General features: G+C 47.5%; 1 protein-coding gene across 1 annotated transcript in view; it reads right to left on the bottom strand.

Moving 5' to 3' along the window:
• mthfd1l (methylenetetrahydrofolate dehydrogenase (NADP+ dependent) 1 like) overlaps positions 1–14,777 on the bottom strand; it is a 316,218-nt gene that overhangs the window by 242,496 nt on the left and 58,945 nt on the right. Inside the window, exons 8-11 of the mRNA XM_072504179.1 lie at positions 9,939–10,041; positions 3,865–3,956; positions 1,301–1,398; positions 963–1,136 (exon numbers count right to left, since the gene is read on the bottom strand). Coding sequence (XP_072360280.1) covers positions 963–1,136; positions 1,301–1,398; positions 3,865–3,956; positions 9,939–10,041 — 467 coding nt within the window. The remainder of the gene's footprint in view (positions 1–962; positions 1,137–1,300; positions 1,399–3,864; positions 3,957–9,938; positions 10,042–14,777) is intronic.

Below are 14,777 nucleotides of genomic sequence, written 5' to 3'. Positions count from 1 at the left end.
ACAATTAACAACCTACTCCCCAACCAGCTTCCACAGCATTTGTGCCACGTACTCCGATGGTTGTGAATCTTCCAGTCCCTCCAGGAGTCCCACTACCTGGACATTCCGCCGCTGCTCTCAGTCCTCCAGCTCGACCACTCTATCCCATACCGTTTTAAAACTTCCGGCAATTAGGGAAATCTCTGCTTCCATCGTGGCCATTTTGGGCGAGCACCCTGGGACCCCAACCGCTGTTCAACCCTCTCCACTGTTGCTTTTATCAGGTCAAGTCTTCGGAGGTTTCCATCCTCGGTTTCTGAAATTGTGAGATTAAGAAGTCCACTAATTGGGCCGTAGACCATTGGGCCGGGAGCACAGGCTCTTGGCACCCCCCCCTGCAGTTGCTTTTCGTTGAATGCATGCAAAACCTCTCGGAAAGTCTGTGGGCACTTTCACTATGTTACACTCTGACTTCGGGTCTGACTTCGGGACTGAATTCAAAACTCCAATCGGGACTTTAGGCAAGTAAAACAAAATCTCCGCGCGGGAGTCACCAAGTCCACGGCGGTCTACCGCATGGCTGCCACCTCCTCCAATAGATACTTAACCTAACTTTCCCTTAAATATATCGGTGCTATCTGTCCTGTGGGATCAAATTTCATGTGGGAGCTTTTCTCCAATTTCTTTATTGGCCACTCTCATATTTATGGGCCCGAGCTTAGGACTCACCTACAAAATGGAAACACCTAACCTATATCTTTCCTACTGAGCCCGTTTATAATTTTAAAGCCCTTCATCGGGGCCTCTTTCCCTCCTCTCTTTCCCAGATGAAAAGAGTCCCAGTCTGTTCAGTCCTTCTGGAGAGTATTAAATGTTAGGATCTGTAGTCTAGTACCACGAACACGGATTCTGAGAGAATCATTTATATATTAACAAAGGTTTAAATAAAGATTTAATACCAATAAGTAATAAAATGTTCTTACCCGGCAACCAATACGTATTTTCCATCCGGATGGTCCTTCAGTCTATCCAAGGGAGCTAATTTGACCTTTGCTTTATTGCTTCCATAGGCTTCTATTTCTGATGGATGCAGGCCAACCTCTTTGGCCAGGACACCAATCGCTTTGGGAGTCTGCGCTCTGGATATCTCTATGTCACTGAAAACATTTTGAGCAAAGGATTCAGACCAGCGAGTTCTCATTCATACAGAAAAGTACTTCCAACATATTTTCCAATCTACCCGCAACACTGGGATGTGAATACAAAGTTGCATTAAACCATACCATGGGGACAGAAGGTAAAATAAGTTTTGATTGGCTACCTGGGGACAGGCGAGAGGGGCTTCAATTTGAGGGGCCGAAGATTCCATTTCTTGGGCTGTTGCTGCTTTAGCCATCTGGTGCTGCTTTCGACTGTATTCTGTGTCAAAATTACCAATAAATAAAATGATGTTCACAGAATAAAAACACTGGACAAGAACTATGCTCAGTTGCAGTAATTGTCTCTGAAGCCTTTAGCATTCCATTTATGAAGTCTGTCTTTTTGCAATATTTCGTGGAGGGCCTTTTACAACAACAATAGCATACATAATATAGCATCTCAAATTTAGTAAAGCTTTGCCAATGTGCTCCACCCGAGCATCATCCAAATTTGACACTGAGCCAAAAGGGATATTTGGCCAGGTGACCCAAAACTAGTCACGCAGGCAGGATTCAAGGAGTGACAAGACACAGAGGTTTTGGGGGAAATTCCAGAACTTAGGTTCTAGGCATCTGTGTGCATGGCACCCAATAGTCAAGTTCTTAAAATCAAGGGGGCACAAGAGGCTAAAATTGAAAGGATCTCAGGAGATTTTAAGGCTGGAGGAGGTTACAAGAATTGAAGCAGTGCCACACCAGGAGAAAATGCAGATTAGAGAGCACAGGGATGATGGATGATCCAACTTGTTCATTGTACAGCTGCAAGTGGGGTTTAATGTATTGCAGACAATAGAATATGATGGGCAGCTGCAGAAGAGAACTCTTTAAAACTAAGTGATTGCCTGTGTTGTTCCATTGTTGATTTACGGTGGACCTACTCAGGGGGGAAAGCAATCAGTTAAGCCACTCTGCACTTATCCTCAGGCCCGGAAAGTGAAGGTGGTCTACATGTGGTGACCATCTGTTCCAGGAAACCCTGTTATGTTAGCCATAGCCGACAAAAGACCATAGGCATCTCTCTCCATTAGAGACACACAATTGTTTATATATGTAGCTAAAGGGGCACCATTCTGCCATTGTGGGGCAAGGCAAGGAGGCAGAACTCTGAACTATCACAGCTGAGACAAGGAAGAACCAGCACCATTGGCTTCAGCTGCATCACACGTTAGCCATCCAATCAACTGATACTCACACATTTTTTCCGTCACTCAGAGAAATCAACGGATATGGGGAGCAGGCAGAAAAGTAGAGTTGAGGCAGACGATCAGCTGTGATTGCAACAGATGGCTGAGCAGGCACAAGGACTCGTATGGGTATATCCCAACTCCTATTTATTTTATGTTCTACAAGTTATGGCAGCACCTCTTACCTAGTGTTAGCCATAAATAAGACAGTTAATGAAAATTGAGAGGAAGGGGAGAGAGAGAGAAAGAGAACTTGGACCACAATGGGATAACAGGTGCCCAGTAACTAGAGAGGCATCCCAAAGTGCAGAGGGTATCACATCAATAACCTCTTGTTAGAAGGTTGTCTGAACTCTAACTTTATTTTGGTCATAAATACTCCAGCTCCAAACAGACTTGATCTGGAGAGCAAAAGGTGTTAAACAAGCTGATGCTGCAAGATGCCTGTATGTCTAACGTTACATTAGAAGTCAGTATACATTCTCAGCTGCACATCATGCTTTGGGGGACATTATCACCTGAATTTAGTTTCTCAGCTGATGGGATTAAGATGACAGGATCTCAAGAAAAAGAGAACAGGTAACACAATCCTCATTGGAGCAGAAGACCCATCAACCTGTTCCAGCATTCAATTAGGTTACGATTGATTTCTATAGTGTAGATGGGCTTTAGAGTGGTTTCACAGGTCGGCGCAACATCGAGGGCCGAAGGGCCTGTACTGCGCTGTAATGTTCTATGTTCTATATCAATTCTATTCATCAACCCTGAATTCGTAACCCTTGCCTAACAAAATACTATCAGTCCCATCAGAGGAAATTGCTTCTCTCCATTTATCCTACCAATTCCTTTAATCATCTTAACCACTTCATCTCTTAACCTTTTATACTGAAAGGAATACAAGCCAAGTCAATGCAACCCTTGTATTTCACCCTTTTAGCTTGAGTCATTCTGGTGAACCAGTCAAGGCCAATATATCCTTCCTGAGTTGCTGTACCAAAAACAACCTAGGTTGCAGCTTTAAACATTGCAGTTCATACTCTCCTAGTATCAAATGGAGGGCTGGTTTAGCTCAGTGGGCTAGACAGCTGGTTTGTGATGCAGAACAAGGCCAGAAGCGCGGGTTCAATTCCTGTACCAGCTGAGAATTCTGAATTCTCCCTCGGTGTACCCGAACAGGCGTCGGAATGTGTCGACTAGGTGCTTTTCACAGTAACTTCATCGCAGTATTAATGTAAGCCTACTTGTGACAATAAAGATTATTTATTTATTTTTAGTGTCAATAATTAAGTTCGAAAAAGAATCTTATAGAAACAGTGTCCTCTTCTACAGCCAGTTATTTCAGACACTGGTACTTAGTAATACTGGTTTAGCAAGTACATGCATCACAGCAATGAAGAAAAATCTTCATCCCCTCTTTCCTGCAGTCTCTGAATTTATAAGAGGGAGAACTGGAGGCAAAGGTCCCCTGACCCAGGTACTGAAGGATCTGAACTTTGTCCAACCTTGATCTGCATTGCTGCTGTCAGGATTCCAATTCCATCATGTGAGGGCCTAGGTTCATCTCGGTGTTTGGAACTCAAATTAAAATCTGCTGCTGGGACAAAGCACAAAGCAGGTCAGTCAGTTACATACTCAAAATATTCTTCTTCCTGTATTGATCTATGAACCAGAATCAAATCTAACCAAGAGCGCTCAAGGGAACCAGCCTCTTGAAGGAACTGCTATTTTCCACTAAACTGCCTGTTTTGTCTCAGTTTACAACCATTTTAGGGAAGAAATGAAATTCAGAGGGTTTTTTTTCAAATTTCCCCTGCACTTCTATCTTAAATACCAACACAGGGGGTGAAATTCTCCGGAAACGGCACGATGTCCGCCAACTGGCGCCCAAAACGGCGCAAATCAGTCGGGCATCGCGTCGCCCAAAGGTGCGGAATGCTCCGCATCTTTGGGGGCCGAGCCCCAACCTTAAGGGGCTAGGCCCGCGCCGGACGAATTTCCGCCCCGCCAGCTGGCGGAAAAGGCCTTTGGTGCCCCGCCAGCTGGCGCGGAAATTACATCTCCGGGCGGCGCATGCGCGGGAGCGTCAGCGGCCGCTGACGGCATTCCCGTGCATGCGCAGTGGAGGGAGTCTTTTCCGCCTCCGCCATGGTGGAGACCGTGGCGAAGGCGAAAGAGTGCCCCCACGGCACAGGCCCGCCCGCGGATCGGTGAGCCCCGATCGCGGGCCAGGCCACCGTGGGGGCACCCCCCGGGGCCAGATCGCCCCGCGCCCCCCCCCCCCCCCCCAGAGCCCGCCCGCGCCGCCTTGTCCCGCCGGTAAGGCCCATCCGGGCCGGAGAATCGCGGGGGACGGCCCGCCAACCGGCGCGCCGCGATTCCCAACCCCGCCAAATATCCGGTGCCGGACAATTCGGCAACCGGCGGGGGCGGGATTCACGCCAGCCCCCGGCGATTCTCCGACCCGGCGGGGGGTCGGAGAATCTCGCCCAGGGTTCTTGGTAGTACAGGCTTCCTTAAGAAAGAGACATCATCAAAGCTTTTTTATCTTGCACTCATCAGGACAGATTTGTAACGAGACCAATTCTAAAGCGATCAACAATTTTTACTGCAAGACAAGAGCACTGATTGGTTGGCAAGCAGATTGGGATTGGTAGAGGCACTGCCTTGGGGAATGCACCAGAAAGCAGTTAACTGTCAAGCTTTTGTTTAAATTCAAATCTGGCAGGTGGACTGATCGCTCAAGGCATTGCCATGGGGTATGAACCAGGGAATGGCTGTACCCCAAGCTATTGTTCAGTTCAAAAAGTTACATGCAAGGATATACTCTTTCTGTATGCAAAGAACGTGGCGTTGCATTTGAATATATGTAGCTTCCAGCACACGTACGTGAGTCACCAAGAACCCGACTAATAAATTTGTTGTCAGGGCAATTCTTGTCAGCACAATCAGAATTGTTCAGCAAGTACAGGGATACGGACCCCGGAAGTGTAGAAGATTTTAGTTTAGACGGGCAGCATGGTCGGCGCAGGCTTGGAGGGCCGAAGGGCCTGTTTTTTGCTGTACCTTTCTTTGTTTTTGTTCTTTGTACTTCCCAACAGCGCACTCACAGCTAATGCTAGACAAAATGTTCTCGGTTTTGCAAGCATGGGCTGGTTGGGTACAGTCAGTACTTTTATTTTTAAATTTAGAGTATCCAATTCTTTTTTCCAATTAAGGGGCAATTTAGTGTGGCCAATCCACCTAGTCGGCACATCTTTTGGGTTGTGGGGGCAAAATGTGCAAACTCCACATGGACAGTGACCCAGAGCCGGGATCGAATCTGGGACCTCGGCGCCGTGAGGGTACAGTCAGTCCTTAACCAGTTGTGAACAAACAAAGGGACAACCTGTTTCATATGATCCACCAGTTTTGGGGCAGAACGGCCAACATACCTGGAATCACATCTGCACTACCTTTTCAGCAATAATAAACACAGTTCTCATGTATTCTATTTGGGTTAAGAACCATCTTATCTGCTTTAACAAACAGACCCAGGGATTCAGCTGCAAGTCATTGGAACACCCACAAATCTGAAGTGCTTTGGACAGTCCTGAGGATAGGTAAAATGCCACATAAATACAAGCCTTTCTTTATCGAGCCATTTTTAATCAATTCCTTAACCCACAACCTTATTCAAAATTGCAGGGACTTCCGGTGGCAGCCATGGTGCGAGAGGTCGCACACAGGACAGCCTCTGCTAGAAGGCGTAGAAAAATGTTCTTTTTACCTGAAATTGGTTGCAACTTAGTCAGAAAAGTGTAACTGAAGGTCAGAGAAGTTCCCTACGGGTGTGGTATGTCTGCTGGTTACCAAACCTAGCAGATGGTGAAAGACCTGGCCAAGGAGTTGTAAGAGATCTGTGGCTCAGCAACAAGTGGAAGTATGGCGGAGGGGGAAGGGCTAGTTCAAGTAGCAAAGCCCCAGATGGAACAGTTGATGGCCTTTATCAAGGAAGAGTTCTGCCAGCAGAGGAAGGAGAATGCAAGGCGATTGCTCCAAGGCCATTGAAGGAGCTGTGGCACCCCTGAAGGGCTCGATGGAGAGGGTGGAGAAATGTTTGAAGGCACAAGGGTCATAGATCCGAGAGATTAAGAGGGTGATGTCGGACCACAGCATTGGAGGTGGGGCTCTTAGGAGACCTTTGCAAGACGTTGAGAGCGAAGGTGGAGGAGCAGGAAAATAGATCAAGAAGGGAGAATCTGCAAATAGTGGGTGACGCAATGAGGCGAGGTTGGAGAAGAAACTTGGTCGGGGCAGAGGATGGGCCCCACCTTGGACGGGCCATGTAGAGGGTGAAATTAGATCCAAAAAGGGGAGGATGGTGGACGGAAGAGAGAATGAAGGTCAGGCTGATAACATGGAACGTGCGAGGGCTCAAAGGACCAGGTCAATGGGTAGGATGCGAATGGCAAAGGAGCTGGGTGGGTTCATGGAAAAGATGGTGTGGTGGACCCCTGGCGCTTCAAGAACCCAGTATTTCCAAGAGTACAGGGTATATTCCAGAACTAACTTTTTTGTGGTGAGCTGGGAGATTTTGGTCGGGGTGGAGGGGGCGGAGTACCTGGACAGTAATCTCGGACCATGCGCCCCATTGGCTAGGGATTCGGCTTCGATCGGGATGGGAGCAGAGGACGGGGTGGAGGCTCAATTCGGGGTTGTTGGCAGATAGAGAGTTTTGGAACAAACTGCGGGCTGTGATTAAAGATTATGTAGAATCGAATCAAAACAGGGAGTCGTCGGTGGCCACTTTTTCAGAAGCACTAAAAGTGGTGGTCTGAGGGGATATTATCTCATTCAAGGCTCGTGCAGATAGGAAAAAGGAAGGAGGAATATTAACGGCTAACGAATGAGATAGCGGAGGTAGACAGGGAGTACTCGAGGGTGCCAATCACAGAGATTGGTGAGGAGGTAAAAATTACAGGGGCAATTTGATAGGCTGACAACAGGAAAGGTGGTAGGGCAGCTGCGTAGGGCTAGAGGGGTGTAGTACGAATACGGAAAAAAGGCAAGTCAAATGTTAGCGCACAGCTACGGAGGCAGGCCGTGTCCAGGGAAATATTGAAGATACGAACTTGGGCAGGGGATGTGGTATCAGAACCGTGGAAGATAAATGAGGTGTTTAGGGAATATTATAAGAAGCTTACAGGGCAGACCCAGGGGCGCGAAGAGGGGGACATGGGACGGTTCTTCGATGAACTGGAGTTTCCACAGCGGGATGTAGAGGCAGGCGCTAGAGGAGCCCCTGGGGCTGAAGGAGATAGTGGACAGTACAAGGGATATGAAGTCAGGGAAGGGCCCAGGGCCCGATGGCTACCTGGTGGAATTTTATAAGAAGTTTGTGACGGATCTGGCACCACATCTCTTGGGGGCGTTTAATAAGACGGTGGGAGAAGGGGGAGCTGCCGGAGACGATAATGCAGGCAACGATCACGCTAACACCAGAAAGGGGGAAAGGGCCCTTTGGAATGTGGCTCGTATAGGCCCATATCACTGTTAAATACAGACGTGAAAGTGCTGGCTAAACTGGTGGCGGGGAAGGATGGAAGGTTGTGTCCTGGGGGGGTGATTGCGGAAGACCAAACATGCTTCTTAAAAGTGCAGGCAGCTTTCTAGTAATAGAAGTAGGCTGTTAAACGTGATTACGACTCCGCCGGGAGCTCGGGTACCGGAGGTAGTGGTGCCCATGGACGTGGAGAAAGCATTTGACCGTGTGGAGTGGCGATACCTGTTTTGAGGCCCCGAGAAAGTTTGGTTTGGGCTGAGGTTTGTGGCATGGGTGTGCCTGTTAGATGTGGCGCCGAGGGAGAGTGTGCGGACCAATGACAAGGATTCACGGAACTGTGAACTACACAGGGGAACACGGCAGAGGTGCCCGCTGTCGCCACTGCTGTTTGTGTTGACTATAGAGCCTCTGCCAAAGGTTCTTCAGGGGTCGGCAGTGCAAGGGATTACGAGGGACAAAGGGAGCACCAGGTGCACTCTATGCCGACGACGACTATTATATGTTTCGTCCCCACTGGATAGCATAGAGAGGATCATGGGCCTGTTGGGGAAGTTTGGGGCATTCTCGGGATACAAGTTAAATGTAGGGAAAAGCGAAGTTTTCCCGGTGAATGAGTTGGGTCAACGAGCCAATTTAAGGGGGATGCATTTAAGGTGGCTGGAGACAGGATTAGATACCTGGGGATTCACGTAGCAAGGGAATGGATGTTGCTTCACAAATTGAATTTAACAAATCTGGTGGAGGAGACTAGGGAGGACCTCAAGAGGTGGGACATGGTGCACTTGACATTGGCAGGGAGGGTCCAAGTGGTGAAGATGAACATTCTGCCGAGGATCCTGTTTATATTCCAGACACTCCCAATCTTTATACCAAAGGCCTCCTTTTGGAAACAATTATTTCGGACTTTGTATGGGCAGGGAAGGTGCCACGGGTTAAGAGGACCCTGTTACACAGGCAGAGGCAGCAGGGAGGGTTAACATTGCCGAGCATTCTACATTACTATTGGGCGGTGAACATAGACAAAGGGGAGGGGGGTTGAAGAGAATAAATGGCATGTTTGGAAGTGGAGAGAAGTTGTGTTGGGTTAATGTGAGGGATTTGTATTTGGAGGAAGGGTTTGCCAGTATAGATGAATTGAAGGAGAGGGTAGAGCTCCCGTGAGGAAGTGAGCTTAGGTACCTGCAGGTATGGAACTTCGCACGGAAGACTGTTGCTTCCGGATGTGGAAAGGGAGGGCAAGATCAGAGACATATACAGGTGGCTGGAAGAACAGGGAGGTGAGCGGATGGTGAAGATTAAGGAGAAGTGGGATGGGGAGCAGGGATGGGAGATAAACTGGTATGGAGTGAGGTGCTATGAAAGGTAAATGCAGCCTTCTCTTGCGCAAGGATGAGCCTGATACAGTTCAAGGTAACACACATGGATACATAGGATGCTGGCAAGAATGTGTGGGTTTTTTCAGGGGGTGGCAGACGAGTTTGAGAAGTGTGGGTGGGGACCAGTGAATCACACGCACGTATCTGGGGCAGCAAAATGTTGGAGAGATTCTGAGCGGGTGTGTTCGCGGTGCTAGCAATAGTGGACGAGGAGGTGGAACCGGACACTTTGGTGGCCATATTTGGGATATTGGAGAAGCCGGAGCTGATGGAGGGGAGGATGGCCGATGCTGTGGCCTTCACTCCTCTGATCGCCCGGCGACAAATTTTATTGAAGTGGCGGTCAACAACGCCACCGGGGATAGCGGCCTGGCTGAGCGACTTATTCGGCTGGAGAACATCAGATACGAGTTAAGGGGTTCAGCAGAGGGTTTCGAGGCAAGGTGGGGGATGTTCGTGACCGGGTTTGAGGAGTTGTTCGTCACGGGAGGGCAAAAAATAGGAAAAATTAGTACAAATTGTATAGTTGTGTAATGGGAAGTTTGTTTCCCGAATTGTTTATATGTTGTAATTTTTCATATACGTTTCGAATAAAATAAAATAAATTTTTTTAAATTTAAGCCTGTGATCACTCAGACAGTAGAAACTGTTCCTTTACCTGGTAAATTGTAGGCGATTATGGTTGTGTCAGCATTTAACCAATCTTCTCCAAGTCCCTCTGGTGCAGGACTAGTCACCACTATCACCTCATTCTTACGGAGCTATTACATAATTGAAAATAAAATAATGCAATCATTTTTAGACAGAATAAGACATTGATATAGGATACACAATATATATCCATTTATTTGAAATGGATCAAAATGGATAGAAGCAAAGAGCAGATTAATGGCATTGGAGTGGACAGGTGAAGTGGAACAGCTGGGACTGGGAACATTTCGATAGCATCCTTCGGTGTTGTAATTCAAAGTATTCTATGAAAAGAATAGCCAGAAGTAAAACCATTTAAACACAGCAGAATAGTTACTTCAGCATAGCTTTTGATAAGGTCCCACATGGGAGACTGATTGCAAAGGTAAGAGCCCATGGGATCCAATGAAATTTGGTCAATTGGATCCAGAATTGGCTGAATGGCAGGAAGTAGAGGGTGATGGTCGAGGGGTGTTTTTCTGACTGAAAGCCCATGTCCAGTGGGGACCCGTAGGGATAATGTTGGGGTCCTTGCGGTTTATACAAATGAATGCAGGAGGGTTGTTCAGTTAAGTTTGCGAAAATTGGTGGCATGCTAAATAGTGAGGGTAGCATTCGATTACAGGAGGCTTTAGACAGGCTGATCAGTAGCAAATAAAATTCTTTTTTCCCCCCAATTAAGGGGCAATTTAGCTTGGCCAATCCACCTACCCTGCACATTTTTGGGTTTTGTGGGTGAGGCCCACGCAGACATGGGGAGAATGTGCAAACTCCACATGGACAGTGACCTGTGGGTGGTGCCGAATCCGGATCCTCGGGACATGAGGCAGCAGTGCTAACCACTGTGCCACCTTCCCGCCAGCAAATGAAATTCAATCCGGTAAGTGTGAGATTATGCACTTGGGCAGAACAAACAAAGCAAGTTAAATGGCAGGACTCTGGGAGCACCGAGGATCAGAGGGATCTTCACTCTTCACTTAAGCTAGCAGGGCAAGTATAAACAGTGATTAAGCAGGTATATGGTAAACTTGCCTTTATCAGACGAGGCATAGAGCTTAACCAGCAGGGAGGATATGCTGGAACTGTACAAAACATTAGCTAGGCCACAGCTCTAAAGTATTGTGTGCAGTTCTGGAATCCACATTATAGAATGGATGTGATAACACTGGAAAGGGTGCAGAGGACATTTACCAGGATGTTTTTAGGCTGGAGAGCTTTAGCTATTAAGAGAGATTGGACAGACTAGAGTTGTTTTCCTTGGAGCAGAGGAGACTAAGGGGAGGGTCATGATTGAGATGTATAAAATTATGAGGGGCATAGAGTATATAGGAAGAAACTTTCCCCTTTGGTGGAAGGGTCAATGCCATGGAAGCAAAGATTTAAGGCAAAGGGCAGGAAGGGATGCGAGGAAACTTTTTTCAGAGGATGGTGGGAGCATGGAACTCACTGCCTGAAAGGGTGGTGGAGGCAGAGACCCTCATAACATTTAAGACGTATTTGGATGTGCACTTGCAATGCCACGGCATACAAGGCTATAGACCAAGTGCTGGAAAATGAGATTAGAATAGTTAGGTGGTTGTTTTTGACCGGTGTAGACGCGATGGGCCATTTCTGTGCTGTAGACCTCCATGCCTCTAACACTGCTAGCCTACTCTAATTAGAACTGTACCATCTCAGAAGAGGATTTACTACAAGAACAAAGCAAGTGCAGTATATAAATGGTCATGGGTAACCAAAATTAGATGGATCCAATTTTTAAAAAATGTTTTAATAAAAAGGACAGTACAGGGAGAGTGTGACATTGCCCAAGGAGCAAATGGAAGGCGTTCCTTCTCTTTCACAACAGGAACACAGGACTTAAATCATATTGACCATATCAAAGCTCACACTTTAGCACTCTAATGCAGCCCAAAGTCAGCATTAAGATGGCTCACTTTTATACTGTCTGACTCTAGCCTCTGAGAACTGGTTTAAGCCAGTTATCTTATTAACAAGTAGCAACTGCAAGTAAGCCTGTATGAACCCTGCTTAAAAGCTGGTCTAAAACATACCTTCTTCCAAACCTAACAGCAACTTTCAAGTTAATTACTAAATAAAAGACTAGACTGTAGATAGAAATTAACCCTTAAAATTCCCTCAGTCACAAAACACCTACTTTAGCACTCGATGCAGCCCAAAGTCAGCACTTCAGTCCAACAAAGTCCCATTCATCTATTATACCTGGGCTTGCTGACCTCCACTGGTTCCTGGCTAAGCAATGTTGTGATTTTAATATTCTCTTTTCTCCAATCCTTCCACCCTTCACCAGTCCCCATCTCTAATCTCCTCCAGCTCCACAATCCTCCAAGGCACTCCCCTAAATCTCCCCTACTTGAGCATATCCAATTGCAATTGCTCTGCTATTGGCGGATGTGCCGTAAGCTTCCTGGGGCACTATTGTAGCCACCGAAAATGGCTGATTCCCTATTAATTTGGCCAAAACCCGATTTAATTTTTTTTTAATTAAATATTTTATTGAAAATTTTTGGTCAGCCAACACAGTACATTGTGCATCCTTTACACAATATTATAACAACACAAATAACAATGACCTATTTTATAAACAAAAAATGAATAAATAATAAATAACAAAAATGAAAACTAGCCCTAATTGGCAACTGCCTTGTCACAAGTAACACTCTCCAAAAATATAATTTAACAGTCCAATATATAATTATCTGTAGCAACGACCTATACATACTATACAGTATATATTAACAAGCCTGAGTGTCCTTCTGGTTCCTCCTCCCCCTCCCCCCCCCCCGATCCTGGGCTGCTGCTGCTGCCTTCTTTTTCCCATTCCGTCTATCTTTCTGCGAGGTATTCGACGAACGGTTGCCATTGCCTGGTGAACCCTTGAGCCGACCCCCTTAGGACAAACTTAATCCGCTCTAGCTTTATAAACCCCGCCATGTCATTTATCCAGGTCTCCACCCCCGGGGGCTTGGCTTCTTTCCACATTAGCAATATCCTGCGCCGGGCTACTAGGGACGCAAAGGCCAAAACATCGGCCTCTCTCGCCTCCTGCACTCCCGGCTCTTGTGCAACCCCAAATATAGCCAACCCCCAGCTTGGTTCGACCCGGACTCCTACTACTTTTGAAAGCACCTTTGTCACCCCCATCCAAAACCTCTGTAGAGCCGGGCATGACCAAAACATATGGGTATGATTCGCTGGGCTTCTCGAGCACCTCGCACACCTATCCTCCACCCCAAAAAATTTACTGAGCCGTGCTCCAGTCATATGTGCCCTGTGTAATACCTTAAACTGAATCAGGCTTAGCCTGGCACACTAGGACGACGAGTTTACCCTGCTTAGGGCATCTGCCCACAGCCCCTCCTCGATCTCCTCCCCCAGCTCTTCTTCCCATTTCCCTTTTAGTTCATCTACCATAGTCTCCCCTTCGTCCCTCATTTCCCTATATATATCTGACACCTTACCATCCCCCACCCATGTCTTTGAGATCACTCTGTCCTGCACCTCATGCGTCGGGAGCTGCGGGAATTCCCTCACCTGTTGCCTCGCAAAAGCCCTCAGTTGCATATACCTGAACGCATTCCCTTGGGGCAACCCATATTTCTCGGTCAGCGCTCCCAGACTCGCGAACTTCCCATCCACAAACAGATCTTTCAGTTGTGTTATTCCTGCTCTTTGCCACATTCCATATCCCCCACCCATTCCCCCCGGGGCAAACCTATGGTTGTTTCTTATCGGGGACCCCCCCAAGGCTCCAGTCTTTCCCCTATGCCGTCTCCACTGTCCCCAAATCTTCAGTGTAGCCACCAGCACCGGGCTTGTGGTGTAGTTCCTCGGTGAGAACGGCAATGGGGCTGTCACCATAGCCTGTAGGCTAGTCCCCCTACAGGACGCCCTCTCCAATCTCTTCCACGCCGCTCCCTCCTCCTCTCCCATCCACTTACTCACCATTGAAATATTAGCGGCCCAATAATACTCACTTAGGCTCGGTAGTGCCAGCCCCCCCCATCCCTGCTACGCTGTAAGAATCCCTTCCTCACTCTCGGGGTCTTCCCAGCCCACACGAAACCCATAATGCTCTTTTCAATCCTTTTTAAAAAAGCCTTCGTGATCACCACCGGGAGGCACTGAAACACAAAGAGGAATCTCGGGAGGACCACCATCTTAACCGCCTGCACCCTCCCTGCCAGTGACAGGGATACCATATCCCATCTCTTGAAATCCTCCTCCATCTGTTCCACCAACCGCGTTAAATTTAACCTATGCAATGTGCCCCAATTCTTAGCTATCTGGATCCCCAGGTAACGAAAGTCCCTTGTTACCTTCCTCAACGGTAGGTCCTCTATTTCTCTACTCTGCTCCCCTGGATGCATCACAAACAACTCACTTTTCCCCATGTTCAATTTATACCCTGAAAAATCCCCAAACTCCCCAAGTATCCGCATTATTTCTGGCATCCCCTCCGCCGGGTCCGCCACGTATAGTAGCAAATCGTCCGCATACAAAGATACCCGGTGTTCTTCTCCTCCCCTAAGTACTCCCCTCCACTTCTTGGAACCCCTCAACGCTATCGCCAGGGGCTCAATCGCCAGTGCAAACAATAATGGGGACAGAGGGTATCCCTGCCTTGTCCCTCTATGGAGCCGAAAATATGCAGATCCCCGTCCATTCGTGACCACGCTCGCCATTGGGGCCCTATACAACAGCTGCACCCATCTAACATACCCCTCTCCAAAACCAAATCTCCTCAACACCTCCCACAAATAATCCCACTCCACTATCAAATGCTTTC

Source organism: Scyliorhinus torazame, chromosome 1 (genome assembly GCF_047496885.1).
Source record: "Scyliorhinus torazame isolate Kashiwa2021f chromosome 1, sScyTor2.1, whole genome shotgun sequence".
NCBI lineage: Eukaryota > Metazoa > Chordata > Chondrichthyes > Carcharhiniformes > Scyliorhinidae > Scyliorhinus > Scyliorhinus torazame.
The sequence above is the reverse complement of the archived record's forward strand: the minus strand, read 5'-3'. Positions and strand labels throughout refer to the sequence as shown.